Genomic DNA, 27,500 nt, shown 5'->3' on the forward strand with positions numbered 1-27,500 from the left:
AAGGAAGGTAGGGAGAAGAAAGAGGAAAAACGACAGAGAGAGAGAGAGAGAGAGAGAGAGAGAGAGAGAGAGAGAGAGAGAGAGAGAGAGAGAGAGAGAGAAGAGCATGTGTTTTGGAGGAGAGAGAGAGAGAGAGAGAGAGAGAGAGAGAGAGAGGGGGTTTTATGTCTACCTACATTACCAAGATACCCCGTACTGGTATCTTCATCCATACCAGCCTCAAGGAGGATGTAACTTATATAGGGTGTGGTGGGCGGATACTGACCTATTAGTAGAAAAAATCGTCTAAAAAATCCATTTTGTATCTGAGAGAGAGCACTTTGTGCCCAAAACATACTGTACTACATGGCCCACCTATGGTATACTCATAAATCCTTAACTCAGAGAATAAGTGTTATATTTTGCACTTTCAAAATTTTTGGGAAATGTTTGGTGCTCCGAAAACGCGAGGAAACGCCGACCGGGGGTTGGGGGAACCCTCCAAAAACCTAATTTCCTGTTTTTAACATAATGACACTGATAATCAATCTTCCAAGAAGGCAGTAGGCTAGATCAGGAAGACTTGATGATATTAGACATATGAATAGGTAGAGTTGAACCCACCCAATAAAAATTTCCTATTTTTAGCATAATGACACTGATATTGCATCACAGTTCACTAAATATCACCTTCAACTTTACCCACAAAAAAACACTGTTCCACTTTTTATCATGTATTTCGAAAATATTCAACTTTTCAAAATATTCAAATTCTCAAAAATATTTCAAAATATTCATAATTTCAAGCATGTCATGGGGGTTGATGTGTCCCATCATGTTTACGGTAGTCACCAGAACCATTTTTTTTTTTTCACAACAATGCCGTGGCACTTCATTTTACTTGATAACATGTCAATATGGCTAAATATCGTAATGAACACTCACACCATAGTATTCACGGACATGAGACACTACATGAGAAGCGTGAAAAATTATAACAGATATCCAGAAAATAAATTTTCTTATCTGATAAACACAGACTTCGTGATGGGGTAAACCTGTCGCTTTCGTGTTGTTCACTGAGATGGTTGCTGTGTTGGTAGTGACTTTCGGTGCAAAATTTGAAATAGTTTTCATAACAGAGCATTCAGTCGGTGTTCCCCCTCAGTCAGTATTCACCCACCTCACACACCTTGCCAATATATATATATATATATATATATAGTATATATATATATATATATATATATATATATATATATATATATATATATATATATATATATATATATATATATATGTATATATATATATATATATATATATATATATATATATACATATATATATATATATATATATATATATATATATATATATATATATATATATATATATATATATATATATATATATATATATTTATATATATATATATATTGTTAGGAACTGCGTTGTTCTTATAAGATATTTTAAAAAATAGTTATTTTAACTTTAAATTTAGAATAATATGTCGGGCGCTTACTGCCTTTCCAACAAAATTGCTTTTACTAGGATAGCTTGTAGGCTAAAGAGTAAAATTTACTAGCAATACATACAAAATACACTATATTGAGGGGATAATTGGAAACAAATGTAAAATCCAAATTTATCACAAAAAAGTTACTTACACACGTCCTCAAATTATTGACTGAGGGTACAGTCACACACACTTACAACTCCCATTCAGACTCACAGTTAACCTTCACTCGAAAGATAGTTAGAGGGAAAGTGCCAAGAAGAAGGGAAAAAAACAACGTCCGCACTAAGTCAGTAATAAGTGAGAGATGACAGAAAGAAGAAAATTCTTAACCTAACTCAACAAAACATTTCCAGTAATCTACCATTATACATATATGTTCCCACGCTTCTGACAAAAACACAATCTCAGCACTGTTGTAGTTTAAGGGTAGCTCCACTTTGGGGGGTGCCGATCGTAAAAAATATTTGCCAAAAATACACTAATCAAGACAGGCTAATGAAATTTTCAGGCATTATTAGCACTATAATAATGCATATTCCCTGTGTTTTTGATCATCCTACAGGGAAAATTAATGATTTTATGAAAAAAAATGTGAAAAACGGAAATTTTCGGCCCCTCGTACTGAAGGTTATTTGGTGATTGGTGAGAAACTACAGTCTTGAATAGAAATTCGGTCTGACAAAATGTTGGTATATCCACCTGGAACATGCACAAAAAATTATCAAAATAGAACAGTAAATAAGCACGTAATAACAAAAAAAAGAGCAACAACTTTGTAAGTTCAGCGAAAGCCTGCCGAAAAATCAGACTATAGCTAGGAAGAAATATTCAGGAAAAATTCAAATCTCGATTTAGGGACAAAACCTTTTGAGAGTTTGTAGTTATTATGTCACTTGATAGCCTAAAACATCTAAAAATTATATATTTAAACAATCAAAGAAAACCCACCTCAAAAAAAAAAAAAAAAAAAAAAAAAAAAGGTGGGGGTGGTTTTTTTTCTTTGATTGTCCTAAATAATATAATTTTAGATGTTTTAGGCTATCAAGTGACATATTAACTACAAACTCTCAAAAGGTTTTGTCCCTAAATCGAGATTTGAATTTTTCCTGAATATTTCTTCCTAGCTATAGTCTGATATTTCGGCGGGGCTTTCGCTGAACTTACAAAGTTGTTGCTCTTTTTTTTGTTATTACGTGCTTATTTACTGTTCTATTTTGATAATTTTTTTTGTGCATGTTCCAGGTGGATATACCAACATTTTGTCAGACCGAATTTCTATTCAAGACTGTAGTTTCTCACCAATCACCAAATAACCTTCAGTACGAGGGGCCGGAAATTTCCGTTTTTTCACATTTTTTTTCATAAAATCATTAATTTTCCCTGTAGGATGATAAAACTCACAGGGAATATGCATTATTATAGTGCTAATAATGCCTGAAAATTTCATTAACCTGTCTTGATTAGTGTATTTTTGGCAAATATTTTTTACGATCGGCACCCCCAAAGTGGAGCCTACCCTTAACAAACGAGTGATAGTTTCCGGCTTATTAGTCATCCCAAGACACAATTACTCAACCACAAGGAAATGAATCTATTCTTGGATAAAAAGAAGGCACATAATCAGAAGCTTACTCTTCTTGATGACCAAAAGGCCTCCTAACGACTCTCAGAAGAGCTTCAGACAACGGCTGTTTGTAGGATGGTTCTAGAGGTGACACCATAACCATAGTCAAGAGGACTCAGGATGTGGACAATGACAATAGTCTCGGTACACTTGGAAGCACGAGAGCACAACTGCAGCCACTAAAAGGGGTCAGGTGTATGCATCCAGCGATGTTGATGCATCAGCAGCAGATGAGTCCACTCGAAGCAAGACATCCAACCAAATATAGCAGAATAATGGTGCAAGCTGGTGATCGCTACACTGATCAACTAGCCGTGAAAAAGGGTGAGAACTTCTCTATAGGAGAGCCGAAAGCAATCTCCTCTCCATTCAGAAGAAAAATATGTAAATCGCCTCTTAAACAGTCTAACGTGCCAGGAGGCAGAAGATGAAACAACCAAAACACTCGTACATGAAAGTAAAGAGAACTTTTCATGGGCGTAGTACCAATTAACAAATAACAACCTTCGGTGGGGGAAGCACAACAACACAAAAGTCGAACCAAGAATTCGAGGCTCAAATGAACTGATGAAACATTGACAGTAATTAATAAACAAATGAGAGAGTTCAGTTTTATATACTATATATATATATATATATATATATATATATATATATATATATATATATATATATATATATATATATATATATATATATACACATATAGGCAGTCCCCGGATTACGACAGTGTCGGCTTACGACGTTCCGAGGTTATGACGCTTGTCAATAGACGTTATTTCCAGGGTTACAACGCATGTTCCAGGGTTACGACGCCTACAATGCTCATCTGGGAGATGAAATATGACACAAAAAATGCAAAATAATCAATATTTGAAGGTTTATTTTGATGAAAAATGCCATAAGAATGCAGTTTACATAGTTTTCAATGCACCCAACGCATTAAAAGTGAGGTTTTCTTATGATTTTTGACGATGTTCCGGCTTACGACGATTTTCGGCTTACGAAGCGTCTCAAGAACGGAACCCCCGTTGTAACCCGGGGACCACCTGTATATATATATATATATATATATATATATATATATATATATATATATATATATATATATATATATATATATGTATATATTTAATTATGCAGCAAACGAGCTGAGCTGACCATAATCATAGAGAGGCCACATCGGTTTAAGAAAACTATATCTAAATTCTAAATAACTCCCATTCCTTTGTTATAATAACTTCTTAATTTAACGCATTGCCATTGCATAAAAGTGATGAAATCACAGAAGAGGTAGTGAAGCCAAGCCACAAGAGACAAATATGGAGGTTAGGGGATAAAAAGGAAGGGGTAAGGCATAGGGCTTTACTCTACAACCTGATAAATTATGATGAAAATGAAAAATAAAAGTAGGTGCTAATGATTAAACCTTACCTGAAGAGCTAGACACTGGCACTTCTTCAAGTAATGCAATTTGAAGACATATAAGTTAAGTATATCTTAGTTTTACCAGAACACTGAGCTAATTAACAGCTCTCCTAGGCTGGCCCGAAGGATTAGATACTTTTACGTAACTAGGAACCTATTGGATACCTAGCAATGAGACCTACAGCTTATTGTGGGATCCGAACCACATTATATCGAGAAATAAATTTCTATCACCAGAAACAAATTCCTCTGGTTCTGCGTTGGCCGAGCCGAGAATCGAACTTTGGACCACCAGATTGGTGGCCGAGCACGAAATCCACTCGGCAATGTATCCACTCAGAACCATGAGATCATATTTACACAACGTTTCTTTGTGGGTAACTTTGTTTTCTTCTTTGTTGTTGAAAATATAACGGGCAAACTCATTTCAGTTGTTGCTGTTGCAGAGACTAGAGAAATGTTTGACAAAAACCTGGGCTGGGTCAATGTTGGGTGGTACTGGAATCAGGCGCTCTTGCTTAATTTTCACATCATCAGCAGTGGTTTGTCCAAACCAAAACCTATTCAATATGTGTATTATAATGGCACTCACTTTATATGCTGATTGAGAAAAGACTCCTACTTCTACTTTTCACTCTCAACATAATTTATCAGGTTGTGGAGTAAAGCCCTACACCCTACCCCTTTTTTTTGTATCCCCTGACCTCCATATATGTCTTTAGTGGCTGGGCTTTACTACCCCGTTTAGATTTCATTACATTTTTGCCTGTGATTTGCAAAATGGGTGAAACTTTGGTGCAGAGATAGTGGTGGGAACAGGAAAGAAATGACTATGCCATACCATTCATAAAGAAACTAATTTGGTTAAGAATTTTTCTGCTGTTGCAGTATAATGATCTATTATTTATCTTCAACATCTTGAGCAGAAAAATGTCTGTATGATTGCTTGATTGCTTGAACCTGGCATAATGTTTTCCCTTTAAAAGATTCTCATTCTTGGCCAGGAATGATGAGCCAGAAGACAACAATAAACAATGACTAGGTTATTAGTAAACAACGTGTCCTTCGAAGAGCCCAGTTCACTAATCCAAGCTCTTAAGGCCAAAGCGGTCAAGAATACTGTATCTGGAGCATATGAGTTGTAGTAGCATTAGGTCCACTGAACAGGGATTATAACAGTTTAAGGATCTTATTCAGGGACTAGGTAATGGGAAGCCTTGCAGGAGCTGGCATTTGCCGATCAAAAGACTGGAGAAGGGAATTAACAATTTCTATATTAGAATCAATTCGAAAACTGTAAAGCAAGCGTTCTGAAAGAGCTGCCTTGAATGTGATGCATTTTGTAATAGCAAGGCACTTGATCTCAAAAGAAATGTAAGAAAATTCAAAACTGTTTCAACAGATTTCAACTGATTCAGGATGGAGGTACTCTAAGCACACTTTCCATATGGACTGGTGTTTTTGGTTAATTGAAGTCCGTAATTTTATATAAGTAACTTACCAAGTAATTACTTAGCTTAGAGTTTCTAACTAGATGGCAACTTAAATTTAGAAAATTTACAGTAGTAATCATCTTTTGTTTATGTAGGTGACTGGTCCTGCCCATTTTCGGAGCAAGATAGAGGAATAACTCAGCCAAGAGTTCAATTTTATTTCTGCTGGCTTCAAACTAACACGGTCTTGAAAACGCTGCTTGATTTTGGTTTTTGGCTTGAGTTCTTCCCAATTTGGTTAAGTATTTTGTGCCTTGGTAGCCTTTGGCTTTTGTTTTTTATTTCAATATTGACTTTCATGATCTTTGTCTTTTTTACTCTAAGGACCGATTTTGACATTTTTTACACATTTTTTACTATTAGGCACGTCAGATTCTAGCACATCAAGTATACAACCACTGCAATACAACGTTGACAAAAGCATGCGATGACCCACACACTTTATGTCCAGCATGTAGGGGGCAAGTTTGCTCAATTGATTTAACTTGTGAGGAATGAAGGGGATGGGAGGAGAAAAAGTGGACAACGTTAGTTTCACATCTTTCTAAATTAGAGAGGGATCATAAAAGGAAAGTGGCTTCTAGAGCCGAGACTGAGTCTTTAACTACACGACATGATGAAGAAATCAGGTATTGCTGATAATTCTATTGTCTCTTCCCCTGTAAAAGAAATCAGGCAGTGCTGATAATTCTACTGTTTCTTCCCCTGCAAAAGAAATCATGTATTGCTGATAATTCTTTTGTCTCTTCCCCTGCAAAAAAATCAGGTATTGCTTATAAGTCTATTGTCCCTTCCCCTGCAAAAGAAATCAGGTATTGCTGATAATTCTATTGTCTCTTCCCCTGGTCTCCTGGTCCTGTTTCTCACACTCCTGACCCGGATTGCTCTGCCAGCCTTGAAGACAAGTTTGATAAGAAATTTTATTTTCTTGCTTCTTCAGTGGGAATCTATGTGTGTGCTTATGGAAAAAGTGAGTTATAAGTGTTCAAGTGAGGTGTTAGTGGGGGTGGTGGCTGTCTGTCCCACCGAATCTCTTAGGCGAAGGTCACTGCCATACTCCCTCAGCCCTGGGAGGAGGCATACTGGAAGCTCAAGGGAGGTCGGTGGGGTCTGCCCACGGACAGCTGTCCCCTCAGTCGCACCTGTAGTCCCAAGTCTCAACAAAAGAAGGCCTTTGGAAAGGCATCTCATTGAGACATATACTACTTTATCATCTAGTTCTGGTAATTTCAGCCCCAGCAGAGATTTCTAGACGAATCTCATCCACTGAAAAGGTACTTGTCATTCAGGGATAATTCCCTTCTGCTACCCAGCACAAGGTTTAGAGAACCTTCATGTAGCCTTCAAGCTTTGTGCAGTAAGAGGAATAGCCCTGAACGATTTTTTTAGTTGGAGGTCCAGAAAGTAGTGTCCAGCCTATCATCAGCTTTCCATTAGGTTTTCACATAGTTCTCCTGAGCGCCTGGCTATCATCAAGCACCCATTGGTAGAAGAGTCTTCGCAAGCTTTAGAAAAACGCCCACTAGCGCCCGCTCACTTTTTAGTGCCCGAAAGTTCCCAGATCTTACACCATAAGTCCCTGCTGTATTATCTGCTTCCTCTATGTACCCATTCCCTTTGCCTTCATTTGTCTTCTGCTTCACCAATGAGTAGCGTCCGCTTGCTGTTTGGCACCTGAAACTTCTTCAGCGCCAAAACATTCATTCTCAGCTGAGCGCCCAGATCATGCACCGCCAGTCCCTGCTGCATTGTCCCATCATTAGAGCCTCTTCAGAAGCATTTAGATAGTATCCTGGGTCTTCTTCTGAAGTCAGCTGCTTCTTCTTCGAGGTAGCACCCAAAGATCACTCACTTTCTTTGATCTCTTCAGATGAGGAAGACCTAGACCAAGAATCTACTTCCGCTTATGCTGCCTTGCGTGAATTTTTCTGACTTCTCTCCATCATTGCCTTTGTCGCCAGCTCCCTCATTCATGATGAGTGATCAGCCTTCTGACTCAACCAGACTTACAAAGATGGTGTTTTAATCTTCTAAGAAGGCGATGGGTTGGATAGATTCCTGACTTTCTGAAAAGAGACGGCAAGGTAAGGCGTGCTTCGCCAATCCGCCTTCCCTGTTGGCAGCTAGAAGATACCAATCCTATGCTACTGGAGAAGCACCCTCATTGGGAGTGGCGGCCTCTTCCCAAGGGGACTTCTCTGGGCTTATTGATCTGACACGTAGATCAGCTTTTGCTTCAGCTAAAACTATGTTCTCTACACTGGAAGTGGACCATTTGCTTGAAAATCTCTTTAAGGTACTAGAGATACCTAGTTTTTTGGATTGGTCCACTGGAGCTCTGGCAAAGAAGTTTCGAGACTCCTCGGACATCCCACAAGAAGTTGGTTTAGACTGGTGCAGTCCTTTCATGTACCGAACATGTATCTTACACATCCAAAAGAGTGATTTCCTCGCACAAGACAGCACTTCTCTTCTTACCTTTGGATAATCTCCACCTATTTCCACAAAAGAAAGTAGAGAAGATAGGTTCACATCTACATAAAAAGTCAACACAGTATTTACTGATCCAGTCAACGAGGCACCCTAGAGATGGGAACTCCTCCCATTTCCAAGTCATACTCTCCACTTCAACCGCTTCCCATTCGAAGCAGTAGACAGAGACTACAACAAAGATGACAAGCAACTGTTTGATTCGCCTCGAAAACTGTCAAAAGATCCTCCAAACCTGAACCTCGATGAATCTCGACAAAAATGGGGACCAGGCTACAGTCTTTTTGGAAGAATTTGGAGCAAAAAGGGCCAGATCTGTGGGTGAAAAAACTATTAAAGGAAGAGTATTCCATCGCCTTCAAGGAAAAGCCTCCCTAGTCCAGCACTCCAATATCACTGACAGGCCATTCCTTAGGACCAAGAAATTATTCAGCCTTTGCCAAGGAGGTTTCAGCTCTCCTTGAAAAGAGAGCAATAGAGTTAGTTGACAATAGCAAGTCCGAGGGTTTTTACAACAGGCTGGTTGTGGTACCCAACATCACAGGAAGCTGGATGCCAGTCCTCAACGTGAGTGCACTGAACTTTTATGTAATCAAATAAAAATTCACATGGAAACAGTGCAGCCAGTTCTAGCGTCCATACACCAAAGGGACTGGATGGTCTCTCTAGACATGAAAGACTCTTATTTCCATATCACCATTCATCATAATTTGAGTTACTTCCATATCCCCATTCATCATAATTTGAGGAAAATCCAATTTATATTCAAGAATCAAATTTTCCAGTTTCAAACATTATGTATCAGACTGTCAACAGCTTAATTTGCTTGGAGTAACTACGTAAATATTCTTGTATCTGGACGATTGGCTGATTCGTTCACCCTCAAAAGACAAGTGCATGAAGTATCTTGAAAAGACCTTTTTGTTGACACAAGACTCGGGCTAACTTCTGAATCTAAAGAAATCACAACTAGCTCCTTTGCAACAGATGATTTATTTGGGATTGAGAAAAATACTTAGAATTTTTGTGCCTCTTCATCTTCCAGAAGGATGCAAGACTGCCTGAGGAAGGTCAACCTTTTTCTTTCCCTTGACAAGTGCTCAGCCACACAATGAATGAGCCTATTGGGCACTCTAGCATCCATAGAACAATTTGTGAGGCTGAGGAGGCTTTAAATGAGGCCTCTTCAATTTTTCCCAAGAGCCAGTTCAGATCAGAAAGTGGATGAAGATTTACACTTTTTTCCCATAACAAAGTAATAAAGATAAAGGAGGACCTGCATTTGGTAGAAATTTGTAAGCAGTCTTATAAAAGGAAAGCAATTTTTTTTTTTTGAACCCCAACCTGAACTTCTTTTCTGACACATCAGATCAAAGCTGTGGAGCTCTCCTAGGAGGAAGGAGGTCTTGGGAACATAGTCTCAACAGGAGGAGAAGATGCATATCAACCTGAGGAAACTAAAAGCAATTCATCTAGGACTACAACATTTACAACATTTATTGAAAGAAGTCCACGACAATAGCAGTTTGTGCCTACAACATCATGGCTTTAGCCTATATCAAACTTTAAGGGGAACCCATTTGTTCTTTCTTTACAAGACAGCCGAAAGTCTCTGGATTGTGGCAGACCAGAATCAAACCTAACTGGTAAAAAGGTCTATTCAAGGCAAGTGCAATGTTATAGTGGATGAGCTAAGCCAACGCAAGCAGATACTCCCAACGGAGTGGACACTGGACAGTCGAGCATGTGCTGAACTTTGAAAATGGTGAGGTAAACCAAAGTTGGATTTGTTTGTGACACCTAAAAACCACCATTTTCCATTTTCCTGCTCTCCCTTTCCAGACCCGTTAGCCTGGGCAACAGACACAATGATGATAGATTGATAAAATCTTGACCTATATTCCTTTGATAAAATCTTTACCTATATTCCTTCCCTCTGTTCTGGATGATCAGGGAAGTTCTAAAGAAGTTTCAATTGCACCAGAATGTCAAGATGACCCTGATAGCGTCCTTCTGACCTCAATATGAATGGTTCCTGGAACTTTTCAATCTCTTAGATACTCCCAATACCCTTTAAGTATAAGTTCAGCCCCAATAGGGAGCGGGGATGGAAAGGTGATGACGTGTAGAAATAACCTAAAACGATAGTTATTAGTGCCTAATCCATAGTTTTTGTGGTTGCTGAGATGAATAGTGATGCTCCTGAAGCCCTGTAATTCCTCGTTCAACGCTGGTGGGAAGGGGGTGACATGTAAAAAAACTGAAGATGACAGACATTAGTGTCTAATCCATAGTTTTTGAGGTCCCTGAGATGATAGACATTAGCATCTAAGCCATAGTTTTTGAGGTCCCTGAGATGAACATTGACACTTTCAATGCTCTCAAAGTCCAAGTTTAGCCCTGATAGGAAGGAGGGCGGGAAAGGGGTGGCATGAAAATAACCGAAAATGACAGATATTAGTGTCTAATCCATAGTTTTCCTGGTTGTGTTCAGCACCAATAGGAAGGGTAGTTGACAAAGGGTGGGAAGGGGATATGTAAAAATAACCGAAAATGACAGAATTTAATGTCTGATTTATAGTTTTCAAGGTCATTTAGATGCATAGATTAATTCCAAGTTCAGCCCTGATAGGAAGAGGGATGGGAAGATGGTGACATCTAAAAATAACCGAAAAATACAGATATTCGTGTCTAACCTATAATTTTCGAGGTAACTGAGATAGATAGTGACATCCCTGATGGCCTTTAAGTCCAAGTTTAGCCCCAGTAGGAAGGGGCAGGGATGAGAAAGGGTGAAAAATAAAATGTATAAAATTACGAATATTAGCCCTCTTGCACACAGTCCGAAATTATAACGGTTTAAGGTACAAGCCTTTTCCCCTAGGCCGAAAAGAACCTGCTTATGGAAAAGTTTTTTGGTAAAATTCGGTACGTTCGAACTGTAACTGATATGCACTTCTGGTTAGTGTTATTATGTCGGCAAATTATTAAATTATTTCCTAAAGCAATCAGAACATCCTACAAGGCATAGAAATAATAAAAGCAATATGATGAACGTGAAATTTTTAAGGAAAATCGTAGATATTTTTTGGAAATAATCATGAAAAATATAATAATTAGGTTTGGGGAGTATGTTTTATACCTAAATTGTGTAGAAATGTTTGATCTTTCACGTGGAAGCAGTAATTTTGCTATAAATGTGTTTGTTAATGAGCTGTAATTGATTAAAAAATGCTAATTTTTTTAGGGAGTGCAATTTTCAGATTTTCCAACCTACTTATTTGATGTTTTGCATCGTAGCTAAGTAAGCTAGCTGCATTGTGCTAGCATTTTTGTCGAGATTCATCATCTGTCAACCCAATGGCACAACTACGTTTTCTATGATTGACGCGTTTTTTCGTGAATTTTTCCCGAAAATAACTTATGTGTGATATGCCTGCCGCGTCATCTGTGCACTTATGGAGAGAAATTTATTTACATGCTACGCATTATCAGATCATGAGAGGCGTAGTGCCTAATCCAAAGGTTTTGATGTTGCTGGGATGAACAGAGACCTCCAGATGCCTTTCAAGTCCAAGTTCAGCCCCAACAGGAATGTGGATGAGAAGTGGTGAAATATAGAATGTAAAAAATGCGGGGCAATGTAACTGAAGCAACTATCTTAACAGGAAGGATAGAGAGAGAGAGAGAGAGAGAGAGAGACTATTGGTTGTCATTCAAAGTTTTCCTGGGTGGCAGTGCCAGGTTGGCCAGCTAGTTTTATAATAAAATTTTTTAGCACTAAGTACCTAGCAATGCTAGCAATGTTAGGTGAATAATCTCCATGGCCAGACTAGATTTTAAAAATCTGCATGAAAGGGTTGCAGCCTAGAAAGGAGGATGTATAGACAACTGTCCCTCCTCCTGTCTAGGATAGAACAGTGGACAGTAATGTAATAAATTTTTGCCCATTGTTGAAGCGAAATTTAAGGCCACAACGTAAGCAGCTCAATGAAAAGTAATAGTTTGTTTAAAGTCCTCGAAATTTGGGCAAATGGAGTAACAACGTATATCGTCCTCCATTCGTTCCATGTATCTCATGCTATTGCCTGATTGTCCAGGTTTAGAGACATACACTGAAAGTTGAAGTATGTTGGCAATTAATTGAAATGGATTTGTCCAACATCCACTCAGTTGAGGCTAAGTTAGTCCTCAACAGAGAGCCTGTTTTCACAATGAATGGTCCTTTGAGATGAATTGCTGACAAGTACCACTTCCTTACTTGAGGCCCATAGGATAGATAGCATTATTGAATTGAGATGGCTGAGTGTGAGCTCAACCTCTTGATACAAGAAATTACTCATATTGTCTAGGACTGATGAAATGTGGGTCCCTTTTAGAGGTTTCAGTTCCCAGAAATGGAAAAACAGCTATCAGTTCCAGGAAGCTAAGACACTTCCTCAAACCAAGTGACCATCTTCGTGCTACCTGATAGTCCTCCCAGTGGCCTCCCCAACCTATTAAGTTGACATCCATATGTATTATCACTCATATGGACGGTTGAGACAGGTCGATCTGTTTTGCCAGAGACCCCTTGCAGGTCCCAATCTCAGATGAAGGCAATTGCAAAGCCTTTTCTTGGCATATGAAAGCCAGACTTTATTTAATCCTACAGTTCATCCAATAATGGTCCCATGGCATATAGATATAAGAAGCTCTCGCAGGAAAAGGTGAAAGGAAAGATCGTAGACCCTGAGTTTCTTGTCTTACAGTTGCAACCTGAGGATTAATCTACTTCAGATGCAAACTGTAACAGGCCCAGATTTTGTTCCAGATGTCGTCTGAAAAAACTGGGTTGTGCAGGAAACTTTACCAGGTCCTTCCTTATTCTGATTTGATTACTATTGGGAAGAGGCAGCCAGCCATGAAAAGTATCCTATCAGAATTCCAGCCTCAGAAAATGTCTGCTGGGGGTAAGATGGGATTTATTTCTATTTATTAGGAAACTTTTTGTCTGGAGTCTGTTGACTACCACTCTCTGGTGGCTCCCAAATTAGCCAGTCATCTAGGTAGGGTTGGAAGGGAACAGCAATAGAAACGTGCCAGTACATGTACATATCTTTCAGATCTATAGGGATGATCCAGGTCCCTTGCAGAATGAGTGAATGTACTTGAGCAACAGTAGTCATCCAAAACTTCTGGAAAACAGTGTTTGCTCAAACATGACAGATTGAGGATCACCTTTGTTTTGAGGAATCCTTCATGGGGACACTGAAGAGATGTGCTTGGGCATAAATAAACATGTCTTTCTCTATGATTTCCTTGAAGAGGGGGTCAAGTTTTTGGGGAAAAATCCTTTAGAGGAGGGGTGGGTGAGACCATCTCCAGTCAAACCCTTTGAAAATACAGTAATACTGTGTCGTCAAGGGCAAGGTTTCCACTGCATGTGATGCTATAGAAGAGAACCCTCGACCATGCACGTCCTTTTGTGCTCCACCTCTTCCCTTGTCCACTCTGACATGAGCGCTGATGCTATGGTTGTTCTGTGTTCTGTTGTTGGTGGTATCCTTTAGTAGTGACGGGAGGCTTGTATAGCTCTGAGTCATACTAAGCTTTTTTGGGTTAAGGAAGAGGAAACTCTTGGGGGCATTGCTTCCCAGGCTCCCCTTTTCCCAGAAGAGCAGATATTGTGCAGTTCTGTTGATGGGCTCAGTCAATGAGTTATGCAACAACAGACTCTTCCAAAAGTTCCCAACAGAAGGGGGGAAGAATGTAGTAGGGAGGTTAGATTGGGGAGCAAAATGGAGCCTACCAATGCTTCCTTTCAAGCCTTAATACGACACTCCAGAAAGTCATTGACAGCCCCCCACAGGGTCCACATAAGTGTTTTGGCTACTGTAGGGAAAATTGTACTAGAAGACTCTGGAAGCTCTTTAACATATACTGCCATCATAGTAGTAGAAGTTATAATATTGAGGAGGTGGAGCCCAGCATAAAATTCATGCCATGGCTGTTCAGAGATTTTTTTTCTAAGGGTCCCAAATTGCTGGGTAGCAACTTCCAATGGGAGCCTTTTCCTCTGAAAAAGGAACGACAAGTTATGTCCACTCCTTTGTAGAACTGTCAGATGCTGTGATGGCAGATATAAATGATTTTATTTTTGTCATTAATCCTCATTCCCCAGTCATCACAAAAATCGGAAATTCTGTCTTCATGTGATGAATTGTTTTAAAAGTGAAGGGACAGAAGTCTTGGGCTACCAGGAGAGGGTAATGGTTCTCTAAAAGTGTTGTTGTGCTATATATATTCCATGAAACTGGAGAAACGTTGCTTCTATGGCTTTTATTACTTTGTCAGTTTCTGAATTCCTGTTGGAAGAGTAATACCCATAAAAGTAGATCCACATGAAAGTATTTCCTTGAACATTTGAAAAGACCCCCAATATCAAAGATAACTGTGGAACTTTCTATATGACAAAAATGACTAGTTTAATTTTAAAATATCACAAAGGATAACAAGCATTTGGTAAACACCAAGGCTTGTATGACAAGCACAATTGGGAATACAGTGCATCCTCGACTTACATCAGGGATCCATTCCAGCACTGTGCCAAAAGTTGATTTCTGTCATAAGTCAATTTTTCCCCGTTACCGGCAGTTTAACCTGAGTTTTAGTGCCATTACGTGATATTGCATCAAGTTAAAGTTCTGTAAGCGCCATTAACTTGATGTCTATTCTTGCCATTAGCGTCATCAACGGTGCATACGACGTTGTAACTTGATGCAATGTCGAGTTACAGAATGGAAAACCCCATTAACGGCTCTGAAAAAGCACTGTATGATCGAATCGCTGTAAGTCTCTGGCGCTGTAAGTCGAGGATGCACTCTACTATCATGGCTATATTTCATGAACAAGTAGGCTTACATGATTTACTTTTCAGTAACCTCAAATGATCTAAAATGCCAAAAAGTTATTACTAATGAGTAACTTTTCGGTAACCTCAAATGATCTAAAATGTTAAAAAGTCATTACTAAGGAATTTCAGTAACAAAACTGTGTAACATTGCATTAACTGAATTATACCCTTATTAGACAGGGGGAAAAAGCAGAGCACTGACAGCTAGCCTAGTGTTCTAATCCTAATTTCTCACCATGTGGGAGACCTATTGGCTCCTAATTTTAACAAACATAAGCCTAAAACTTTTCACTGGGTCTTAAAGTCTTCATAATGCTAAAAAATACACTCAAACGTATTTTTTTAGAGCTATAACCTGGTACATCTGAACTCCGGGGCAGACATGAGTGTAATGAGGAAAACATCTGAAACACACTGTTCCCACATCTGTTTGAGAATGATGATGGGTAAACTGAGGTAGTCACTGCGTACAGGAGACAAAGGCCTCTTGTCCTAGTCCCTTATATTTTATAACTGTGCTAGCAAGGGCTAATCTGGCTGAGACCTACTATAAGAGAATTCTTTGAGATTGAATGGTCTTGTCTTACAGAGCCCTGGGGGAACCACAAGAGTAACTCCTCTGCAGACAAATGGCAGTTAAGCTATCAAAAATTTTATTTACAGCCTAATTACTTGGTTAAGAAATGAGAACCGTGACTCACAATTTCCCATAGAATATTTGTTGATCATGTGCTTAGGTATAAATGAAGTGTTCTTTGTTTCTTTTGTTAATAATTCGGAAATATCTCAAATGAATTATGTACACAGAAATTTCCCCAGGAATCATTGATATTGCAGGTTTCTGTGTTGTAGGGGAATGGAAAATATGTATAGCCTAGGTGGAAATAATCTTAGTATGTATGTAAAATAGAGAAATGATATAAAGAATTAGTAGTTATGCTGTCCATCTGCTGTTCACTGTATGGCAGTAATCGTGGATGTAGGTTACAAAGGTCAGGTAGCCTCCCAATCTGGCTTTCCATCAGTCCAAGGACTAATTGGGTTCCCTGACAGGACAGAGAAGTTTAGTTTCTCTAAGAACATGGCGGGCGTTTATCTTGCAAAACATAAGTCAGATTTTTCTTCTAATTGTAAAGCAGTGTAAATATTCATTTTATTTTTTGTAAGTACTCTTTTTGTGATATTTTTAGAGTTTTTTTTAACCTTACCATAACATGCGTTATAAGATCAATTCTTTTCTTTGAGTAATGTATCAGAAAGTGGCCGCATCATGGCAATTATTTTTCTGAGATATGAAAAGGAACTTTTTGTGAGTTTTGTAGCTGTATACTTAGTAGTGTTGATAGATGTTAAGGTTATTATAATATATTAATCCATTTAATTTACTTTTTTTTAAGGCATGGAGGAGAATTGTCAGCATTTCTACGAGAATGTGATTACATTGTGAACATCATGCCGTCAACTCCTGTTACGAGAGAGATGTTGGGTGGAGAGGTCCTTAAAAATGCCAAGTAGGTTTATTGTTAACCCTTAACCTTTAATATGAGAGTGCCATTTGTAGCTCGTCAGTTACTTTTTTACTAAAATTTATTATTATTATTATTATTATTATTATTATGAATAATGGGACCCTCCACTTTCACAGTTCCTAATATGGTTTGTTGGTCGGCAATATGCAAATTTTATCCTATAATATGACTGCTATCTTAGTTTATGCTGTAAACAAATTGTATTTATTTCATAAGAATTAGCTCTCTGTGCGCTTCATTATATAACTTGGCGATATTGTAAAATATTCAAAATAGAATACTGTATTACAACTACACCATAAACATGTAGAGTACATCCATTTGCCTGACCCTACCAATTCTTTACATGTTCTAGTGGTCAACTATAATTGCAGTTGATTTTATTACCAAAGTATTTGGCTATGAAAATATATCTAAACATAAAATCTCAGCTACTAATAGCATTCTAAAATAGCAGAAAACATTTCAGCTTGTGATTATACCTTAATTCTTTGGGACTGAGACAACACCGGGGAGTGTTCTGTGGTAGTATAGGGGCTTACTACACGTTCATGGGGCTATGGATCTACAAGCTCCAACAACTCTAGCTCATACTCATCATACTAAAAGTGTTCATGCTCCTCATTCTCTAAGGGTTCAGGGTCATTGATCATTGACATCATTCTCTTATTTAGTATCATCCAACTTCGACAGGTCATGAGGGAGGCTCAAATATGCCATGAGGTTCCAATAATGACTTGCTGAATACAGTCGATGTGGATCATAAATGGCAGGGCCAAACCATTCGAACACGCCAGAACATACATGGGGAGGTGGACCGTAATTAGTGTGTTAGTGGCATGGGTGGTTTTCCGAGGAAGGAGCTTTCAGAAGCCTAAACTTTGTTGCCGTATGGTTCCATTAAAGGCTTCTGAAGGTATGCGCGGCTGTAGTGACTCCATTAATGGTGCAGCCAAACTGCTGTTTACTGTCACTATTCGGATCACCAGTTGTGAGGTCGCAATGAGACATAACCGAGTACTAACCGATTTATTACCCGGGCACGCAGTAAACATAGCAGTGTGCAGACAGAAACAGAGTGCCCAACCCCCAAGTCTCACGACCCGCACACAGACAGAGAAGAATTTGTTTCTTAGCAGTTACTAAAATGACAATAACAAAAGACATAATGGACATACATTGATGAATTATACATATACATGTGATTCTTGCTGCTTAGCATAAGATACTAGATCGTGATTAGTGGTTAAAGAAGGTCTTTACGATCATGATTTCAGAAAAATGCGAACATGTGTGTCTGTTCATGCGCCAAATTGGGCATGTTCATGGAACCTTCTAGAACAATTTAATTTGTTCATACGTGTGAACACCAGGTCTCCTTAGAGTGTAATATAATGAGACCACAAGCTAAATGCAGCCTATTCTAGAGCAGAAACTCTTGAGTGATCCTTGGAGGGAGGCTCTAGGGAAGAGCATAGAAGATCCATCCAGAAAGATAATGATAATAAAAGACTTTGTTGGAATTGAACAATTTACATGTGTTCCGAGCAAACTCAAAGTGCAGTGAAAATTTTTTCTCCCATGTCATAATTATATTTTTCCATTTTATTGTGTGTGGATCCATTTTTATTATATTTCTGATAATTGTGGTTTCTTTCCTCGGATGGATTCGAATGTCACCACATAAAATGAATTCTCTAACAGACACTTTTATCTTTTAGGATTTGGGAAATAGAAATAGTGATTGAACTGATGTGTTCTAGTGGAGAGGTGGTGTGTGGCATTGCAATTGAGATGATTATTCTATGAGTAATTGTATGCCATGCTTTTGAGATTTCCCATTCATTTTTTTATGTTAGTTTTTTTAGGGAAATAAAGGCTCTATTTTTGTATCCTGGAGTTTGGTTTTAGCCTACATTTAATAACTTGATTTAGTTATAGAGATGCCAGTTCATGGAGGATGCTCGAGGTCGGTCAGGTTACCAGAGGGACTTTTTTTTATTAGACAAGGTCAAATTAGACCTTTGTAACAGTGGTGGTGGCAGCTGTAAAAGGATTGCTAGGTCTATGGATTATGGTTCTGGAGAGACTGGGAGGGTGCATAGGAGTTAGAAAATCATGTAGATGTTAGGAAAAGGGATTATAATTAGAATTTAGTCAATTGGCACTGTCGCTTCACTGAGGATACGTGATTGGACTAGGGTCAGCAGATTGCTTCACCTGGGAGCCACTGAAAGCAGTAATGTTACAGTGAACTAGAGGATTAGGCTTTTGTGATATGACATATTATAATAAATGGGGTTTGGCTATTTTAATACGATGGTTATTAGTGTAATAATTATGGTGGGGGTATCGGTGTATTGGGGCTATGGGTCATGGAGACATTATCAAGCAGATATGGTGTGGGAAAAGAAGAATTTTGGCGAGTGTTAAATTTTGTTTAATCCATTTATCCCTTCTTTTATCCTTTTCATTAGGTGAGGATTTGTGACTGAAGTGTGGATTATATGTGATGCTATGATTAACAAAGTGGCTTAATTTTTTTTCTTTTATTGTGGTAATTTCGATGTCTTTCATTTTTCTTTAGTGTGGGGTGAGTTGGTGCGAGTGACGAGAGAGAGGCATGAAGGTGTTGGCTCTGCTTAGACTAGCAATCTGGGGTTGGGAGTCAGTTCTCCATTGATAACAAGAAAATAGAAACAGATACTTCCCTCATTAATTCTTTTTTTTTCTCTCTCTCTCTCGCTTTTCGCCCCCCAGTGACCCAGAAATCGGATCAATTGTCCAGATAACCTTGAAAGGAGGGTATTTTTCTTCCCATAGAGTGTAGGGAAACATTCAATTTGAAAATATTTGTGTTGGGAATTTGTATTTTTTTTTTTTGGTGATTTGTGAGTGAAACTTGGGAAATATTATTGGTATTCTAATGATATTGAGGTCAGGTCGAATCTTAAACACTAAGGGTTTCTCTAAGAGAGACAAAATGGCAGAAGGAGACAATAAAAATCAGACTTTACTGCATTAAATCACAAATATTGCAGTGGGGTTTGCCCTATTCAGGGTATTGCTGATGGAGTTCTTTCTCAGCCAGTTCAGATTTTCATTGGAAGTGTTAATAACTTTTTGAATGCCAAGGGAATTAAGAATGATGTAAAGGCGTTTAGGATGCAATGGCCTTACTAAATTTAAACAAATGGGACTTGGCACATCTTAGCTGCAATTTTCAGCATACAAAATGCAAGTCATGGACTGAACTACAAGCATTTATGAGGACAGTCTATGGGAAAAGGAACATGGCAATATGGTCCAAGACCTGAGGGGTTTTTACAAGATTAGGAAAGGTCAGAAGAACATGAGTGAGCATAGCTCTCTGCTTTTTGATGCAGCAGGAGATTTGATAAATAAATTGGAGAATTCCACATGGGTAAACGGTAATATTATCTCCCTTGGTAACTTGCAGAGATTGTTGCATTTTTCCTGACTTCAACTTGACGTCTTGGACGTCATTGTAGATAACTTTGATGAGAAGATTGAATCTACATCAGATAAGGAACTGATTTATTCTTAGGTTCAGAAACACATGTCCAAATTTCCCACAGTGGATAGGATATTTTTTAATAGGACCAGTCCAAAGAACTTAACACAAAGGGATTAAAGTTTCCCTTCTGCCCGACTTTGTGCAAAAGTGGAATATAAGAAGGGATCTATGGATCCAGGGCAACAATTGTGTTGTTTTAATTGTAACAAGCAAGGACACACCAGGAAACAATGCAGAGTAAAATACTGTGGAGTATGGAAAAGACTTCATCTCTCAATGTAACAATCTGTTGCAGGAGGATTTTGGACTTTTCCTAGCTGTATGGGACTGGTCATAAAAGGGAGAGGTCCCATAGGTTGTGTCACAAATTCTTCTATGACAGACTACCGGCTCTTGCCAGTTGGAGGGAGCCTTGATAGCCCTACCTTAAGGGACAGGTTACAGCCCGTAAACAAGGACAACTCGAATGGGAAACACTGAAGAATTTTAAAAATTTTATTATAAAACTAGAATCTGAATCATTTAAACAATGAATAGAACGATAACGCATGAACATAGGTGACACAGCACCCTTAATTCAAAGTGAATCTTGATGTGGTCACACAACCACTCAAAAAACACAAAAAAATCACTTAAATTGGAATAATATTTAATCAAAATACAAGGGACACATACCCGAAGGTTCGTAAAACAATGACAGCAATGATTTCAATTAATTAGCTCAACGATAGCTGATACAAAGAACGATTACTTACTTCAGGGTCATATGGTGTTGCTCACAACTCCTCTCATAGTAGCATGTACTCATGTGTGCACCCCGTAATCTGCCCAGAAGAGCTTTTACCTGAACAAGATCTATTAGAAGTGAGAGAGGGCGAGTTGCATGCACTTTTTATAACCGAACGGACTAGGGATTTTTATGTAATTTTAATTCTATGAAAGGAAGCATTTTCTCCTTTTGTATACAATTTATGTTACTATAACTGTTGAGTCATTCTTCCATGGGGAGGAAGAAGCAAGGGACGATAAAATCAAAACATCACAAAGGAACCATTCTGCTTGTGCTGGCAGATTGTTGTATACGTTGTAACTTGCCTACTAATGAATGTTTTGCCTACCAGCAAATGCCAGAAAAATGGAGGTGGACGGGCAGGATTATGTCACGAAAAACTTGTGCACTAGTTTTTCGCGACATTCTCCACCCTCCAAAAGAGGGGGAAGGAAGGAAAGCAGGCACCAAGGCAATCAGGCGGAGCAGGCAGACATGGTCAAACGGGGTCGTCAAAGCCTAGGCTCATGTGCAGTGCTTACATTACGGGTGTAGCTTTCGACAGCAAACAGGTACAACATGGAGTGATCACTCAATAATGCAATGATATCAATCAATAATCAAAAGAGTCAAAAGCAATGTACAAATTGTAACTCTATCAAGGTAATAATTGCAACAAAAGGGTTCAAAATATTCAAGGAGTGTCAAATTCATCATAACATGTTACACAGCAATACCGATCATCTAATGGCAGTAGGATCATATCAAAATGTAATTGGAATAATATCTTAGTATCAATGTAACAGACAGTGCAGGGCACATCATGGCAACTGCAATCACGTAAAAGCAATGCAAGCATACAATTAGGTCATCAACACTAATGTATCTCAAAGCATCAATAGGATGGTGAAATCAATAGCATCACTCAAGCATAGCTTGATCAATGATAAATGCAAAATCATGAAAGAAATACAGTCAAGATTCCTCTTCAAGGAACTTGCAACTCAATCAGTGCTCGTCACAGAGCATACTCATAGGGCCATCATCAATGACAGAAAATTAAATAACACGAAACCAGCCATTTAAGGCAAGAATAAGATCATTATGATCTACAAATTCAAATGTTCATTTAGTTCAAACACAGATACCAAAAACACTTGTACAAGAGTTTCATAAGGTGGGAGCTTTTCCCGTGCAGATAGAAAAAATAGGAATCAAGGGGGAACCGCGATATATGGGAAAGACATAAGACAAGGAAGAATATATGAGAAATATAGTAACTCAGAATGTGAACTAATTGCGGTAGAATTTGAATGTGAAAAATTAAAGAACATAGCCATATATAGACCCCCTAATACTAAAGAGTTTGACATAATAATAGAAAAATTGGATGATATATGTAGAAATCACAAGGACTGGACTATTCTCCTATCTGGAGACTTTAACTTTCCTTTCGTAGACTGGAAAGAACAAATAGGAGATTGTGGTTGTATTTATACATATAAAAAAGAGAATAATAGTAGTGCAGAAGGTAAGAGGCAATTCTAAAAGCTATTAGATATGCCACCAGAATACAACATTCAATAAATAAATCACCTGCCAACAAGAAAGGAAAATACTTTAGACCTGGTATTTGTGAATGAGGTGAATTATGTTAAGATATAATAGTTTATAATGCGAGTATTTCAGACCATAATGTCAAGTGAAAACAGAGATAAGCAAGAAATGAAAAAGTGGGAAGGATATGGAAAATACAACTTCTACAGTAAAAATATAAAATGGTCAGAAATAAATGAAGAATTAAACAAAGATTGGGATAACATTTTCGTAAGTGATGACATAAGGGTAAATACAGAGATACTATATAAAATATTAGAGAAAATAGTGGAAAAATATATACCGAAGAAGAAAAGTAAACATCAGTCATGCATACCAAGAGACAGAAGGATCTTGTTCCAGAAAATCAGAAAGTGGAAAAAAGGTCTTGCAAAAAAAAAATGCATGGAAAGTTATAGAACTAAAAAGTAAGATAGAAAATGCAGAACAAAAGATTATACAATCAAAAGAAAATGAAAAATGGGACTTGGAAGAAAAAACCATAGTAAATATCAAGCAAAACCCCAATCTATTATACTCGTACGCGAAAAAGATGAATAAATGAAGAATAGAAATAAGCCCTCTAAGAATTGAAGGGAGATTAACGAATGAAAAAAAGGAAATATGCAACATATTGGCAGAACGATATAAGAGAGAATTCACCCCTAGAATTGATAATGAAGATAATGATACAGAAGTAAGGGATGAAAATAGTGAATATTTAGCTGACTTAGATATTAATGAAGCTGATATTGTGCAGGCTATTAATGAAATTAAAAATGGAGCTGCTGCAGGTCCTGATGGTGTTCTTGCTATTTTGTTAAAGAAAGTAGTTCATTCTATCGCAAAGCCACTTGCAATATTATTAAGACAAAGTGTAGATACAGGCAAGATTTATGATGAGCACAAATTAGCATATATTACCCCTACTTTCAAAAGTGGATCAAGACTAGAGGCAAGTAATTATAGGCCTGTGTCTAACATCACATATTATGAAAGTGTATGAAAGGGTAATGAAGAAAAATATTATGAAACATTTAATAAAAAATAATTTGTTTAATATAGGACAACATGATTTCGTACCCGGAAAAAGTACACAAACCCAACTGTTAGTCCACCATGAGAACATATACAAAAATATGAAAAGCGGAAATGAAACAGATGTGGTTTATCTAGACTTTGCAAAAGCTTTTGACAAGGTAGACCATAATATATTAGCAAAGAAAATTAGAAAACACAATATCGTGGATAAAGTAGGAAGATGGTTAAAAGAATTTTTACACAACAGAAAACAGATAGTTATTGCAAACGATGAGAAATCGGATGAAGATAAGGTAATATCTGGTATCTGGTGTGCCACAAGGTACGGTGTTAGCTGCAATACTGTTTGTTATTATGATTGCAGACATAGACAGTAATGTTAAGGACTCGGTAGTGAGTAGTTTCGCCGATGACACAAGAATAAGTAGAGAAATTACTTGTGATGAAGATAGGAATGCGCTACAAAGAGACCTTAACAAAGTATATGATTGGGCAGAGGTAAATAGGATGATATTTAACTCTGATAAATTTGAATCAATAAATTATGGAGACAGAGAAGGAAAGCTATATGCATATAGGGGACCTAATAACGAGACAATCACAAATAAGGAAGCAGTTAAAGACCTTGGTGTGATGATGAATAGGAACATGTTATGCAATGATCAAATAGCAATTCTATTGGCAAAATGTAAAGTAAAAATGGGAATGTTGTTACGGCACCTCAAAACAAGAAAAGCTGAACACATGATTATGCTTTATAAAACATATGTTCGGAGTCCACTTGAATATTGCAATATGATATGGTACCCACACTATCAAAAGGATATTGCACAAATAGAGAGTGTACAAAGGTCCTTTACAGCTAGAATAGAAGAAGTTAAGGACCTTGACTACTGGGAAAGACTACAATCATTAAAATTATATAGTCTAGAAAGGAGAAGAGAATGCTACATGATAATTCAGGCATGGAAACAGATAGAAGGATTAGCCGAAAACATCATGGAGCTAAAAATATCAGAAAGAGCAAGCAGAGGTAGATTAATAGTGCCCAAAAAAATAAGGAAAGCACACAGGACATTAATCCACTTTGCACCAGCATTGATAATGCAGAGTCTATTCAATGCGTTGCCAGCTCATCTGAGGAATATATCAGGAGTGAGCATAGATGTATTTAAGCTGCATCCCAGACCATCCAAGGTTGGAAGATGCAAAATATACCGGAAGATGTACTAGCAACTCTCTGGTAGACATTAGAGGTGCCTCACACTGAGGGACCTGGGGCAACCTGAACAAGATGTAAGGTCTGTAAGGTCTCTCTCTCTCTCTCTCTCTCTCTCTCTCTCTCTCTCTCTCTCTCTCTTACACAAAACAGAAAAACAAATACATACTACACGATTTCAACAGCAACACAAACCACGGAACTTACTCACTCTCAATCCTCAAGGACATTGTCAAATGGAACTCCCATAACTCCTTCATATCGCTATTTTAGTGCTTGCTGGAATGTTGCACATTGCATTTTAATGTTGCACATTGCTTTTTCCTCAGTGGAGAAAATAGGTCCTGTAGAGACCCAGTCTCTATGATCTTTAAGCAGTTTGGTGTCCAGTAAGTGTTTGAATAAACCCAAGCTTTCTCCTTCAACAGAGTACGTTTTGATAAGATTTCGAGTATTTTGGCGCACAAAGCATCTTTTAGGTCAGCCAGCTCTTTCCTTCTTGATTGTTTGATATCACAGAGAGTTGCCTCTTTAGTTGATGATCAAGATTAGTTGATCAAGATTTTTTTATCTTGTCTCGATCCTTTGAAGAGACTTACTCTCAAAACTGGCATGGAGCGTTGGACTAATGCAGAGGTAAAGGCTTTGTCCAAGTCTTTGCTTGGAATTACCAGAGTCTTATCTTTTATTGAGCTTTTGCTGAGTACCATTGCCACTCCTCTGCACCAGCTTAAAGCTTTTGTGGCACCAGCTGATATCAAAGCATGGGAGGCATCATTATATTTTTTGCTTGCTTAGACAAAGCTATTTCAGACACTGCAGGTGAATTTCCTCATGCTCCTATCTTTCACTTAAGGTATCTCCTATTCAGAAGATGGCAACTGTTTTTGTTTCCCCTTTGAGTCAACTTCTCAATCCTACTCTTTCTAAGGGGATAAGTTGGATATTTCAGTATAGAAAAACAGGGATTTGATTAGACAGTCTCTTAACCCACATTCTAATGAATCCTCAGTGCTACAAGTTCCCTTGATTTGTATTTGTAGCAAAGGTAATTCAATTCAGAGCACTTTATTTGAGTGTGTACAGCAACTCAGGTATTCACAAAGAATTTGGCGCCAGTAGGGTGAAGATGTCACCTATTAGGAGAGAATTCTTCTTAACTTAGCAAGTAATTATTGTTTTGACAGAATTAAGGGTCAAGGATCTCAGTCGCTTGGCATCATGATCAGTTTTCAGAAGTATCTTGATTCCAACTTGGTGCCTTCTCTATCAGGGGATGAGGGTACTCACAGTTTTCAGGCTTTAACATTGGAGAAACAAGTAGGCAACTTATCACTTCTCAGAAAATTTTGGACGTTAAGGAAGCTTCCTGCAAGACAAAAGCTGTCTCTGCTAAGAAAAATTGCTTTTCTGGAAAAATTTGTCAAAATAGCAAGGCTTCTCCTCCTTTGATGTTTCCAGTAGGTTCTCTGTCATATCTTCATCAGCAGGAGAAGTATTTAGTATAGCTATTAGAGAATGATGTAGTAGAGCAGATGTCAGAAAACTCCCTGTGTTTTACAACCAACTTTTTTCTGGTGGCAAAGGCATCTGGAGTTTGGCACCCAGTACTAGGAGTATCGAGACAACTGATTCAGGCTTGGGCAGTGGGCTCGTTTCTTTAGAATTGGTCCTTCTGGAAACTTACACCTTCCCCCTTCCCACCCCTTCGCAGTAATAAAGAAAGTTCTGGACAAAATTCCGGAAGCAAAGAACAAAATGACTTATAATGCCTTGCTGGCCTCAGAGAGGATAGTTTCCCGACTCTCCAGCTCTTTTGATAGATCTCCCTCAGATTTTTCTGTTAGGGAGGGATCTATGCAGACAACTGAATTTTGAGATCTGACATGAAAGCCTAGCTGTTTGAATGTTATTTACCCTCTGGGAGCATTAATATTCAGGAAGGATTCCAGACCAGGGAAGAATGTTTTAGGTTTCATGCAAGACGTTCTAGCTTGCTTGGCTGAGCAGATTTGATTTAGATGCACTACCCCCATCCTTTTCTTAATATGGGAATCAGCTATCTTCAACAGTAGTTAAGATTCATTCTAAGTAATATAAAATTTCTGTAATAAAATTTATCATTTGGCTACTCATCTACTGTTAGAGTGAACCCCACCCAGCCTCCCCACAACTTAGTGGGCAGACAAGGAGAATTTCTGACAAGAGCTAAAACATTCAAAACATACCTGATGGTGAACAGGTGAACTAGACAGTCTTCTGGATCCGATGCTGACTTGCCTATCAGCAAAGAGAGATAAGCTATCTTTAATATTAGGTAAGCATCCAAGTAATATATTTTATTATCAAATCAAAATTTATAGAATATCCTTCTGTC

At 38.0% G+C, this 27,500-nt stretch overlaps 1 protein-coding gene across 3 annotated transcripts in view; it reads left to right on the top strand.

Annotated features, from left to right (window-relative positions):
- Window positions 1–27,500, top strand: part of LOC135222590 (glyoxylate/hydroxypyruvate reductase A-like) — a 251,672-nt gene that overhangs the window by 185,677 nt on the left and 38,495 nt on the right. For all 3 annotated transcript variants that reach the window (XM_064260673.1, XM_064260672.1, XM_064260671.1), the window contains one exon: window positions 16,829–16,942. In XM_064260673.1, the coding sequence (XP_064116743.1) occupies window positions 16,829–16,942 (114 nt within the window). The remainder of the gene's footprint in view (window positions 1–16,828; window positions 16,943–27,500) is intronic.

Source organism: Macrobrachium nipponense, chromosome 8, assembly GCF_015104395.2.
Source record: "Macrobrachium nipponense isolate FS-2020 chromosome 8, ASM1510439v2, whole genome shotgun sequence".
Taxonomy (NCBI): domain Eukaryota; kingdom Metazoa; phylum Arthropoda; class Malacostraca; order Decapoda; family Palaemonidae; genus Macrobrachium; species Macrobrachium nipponense.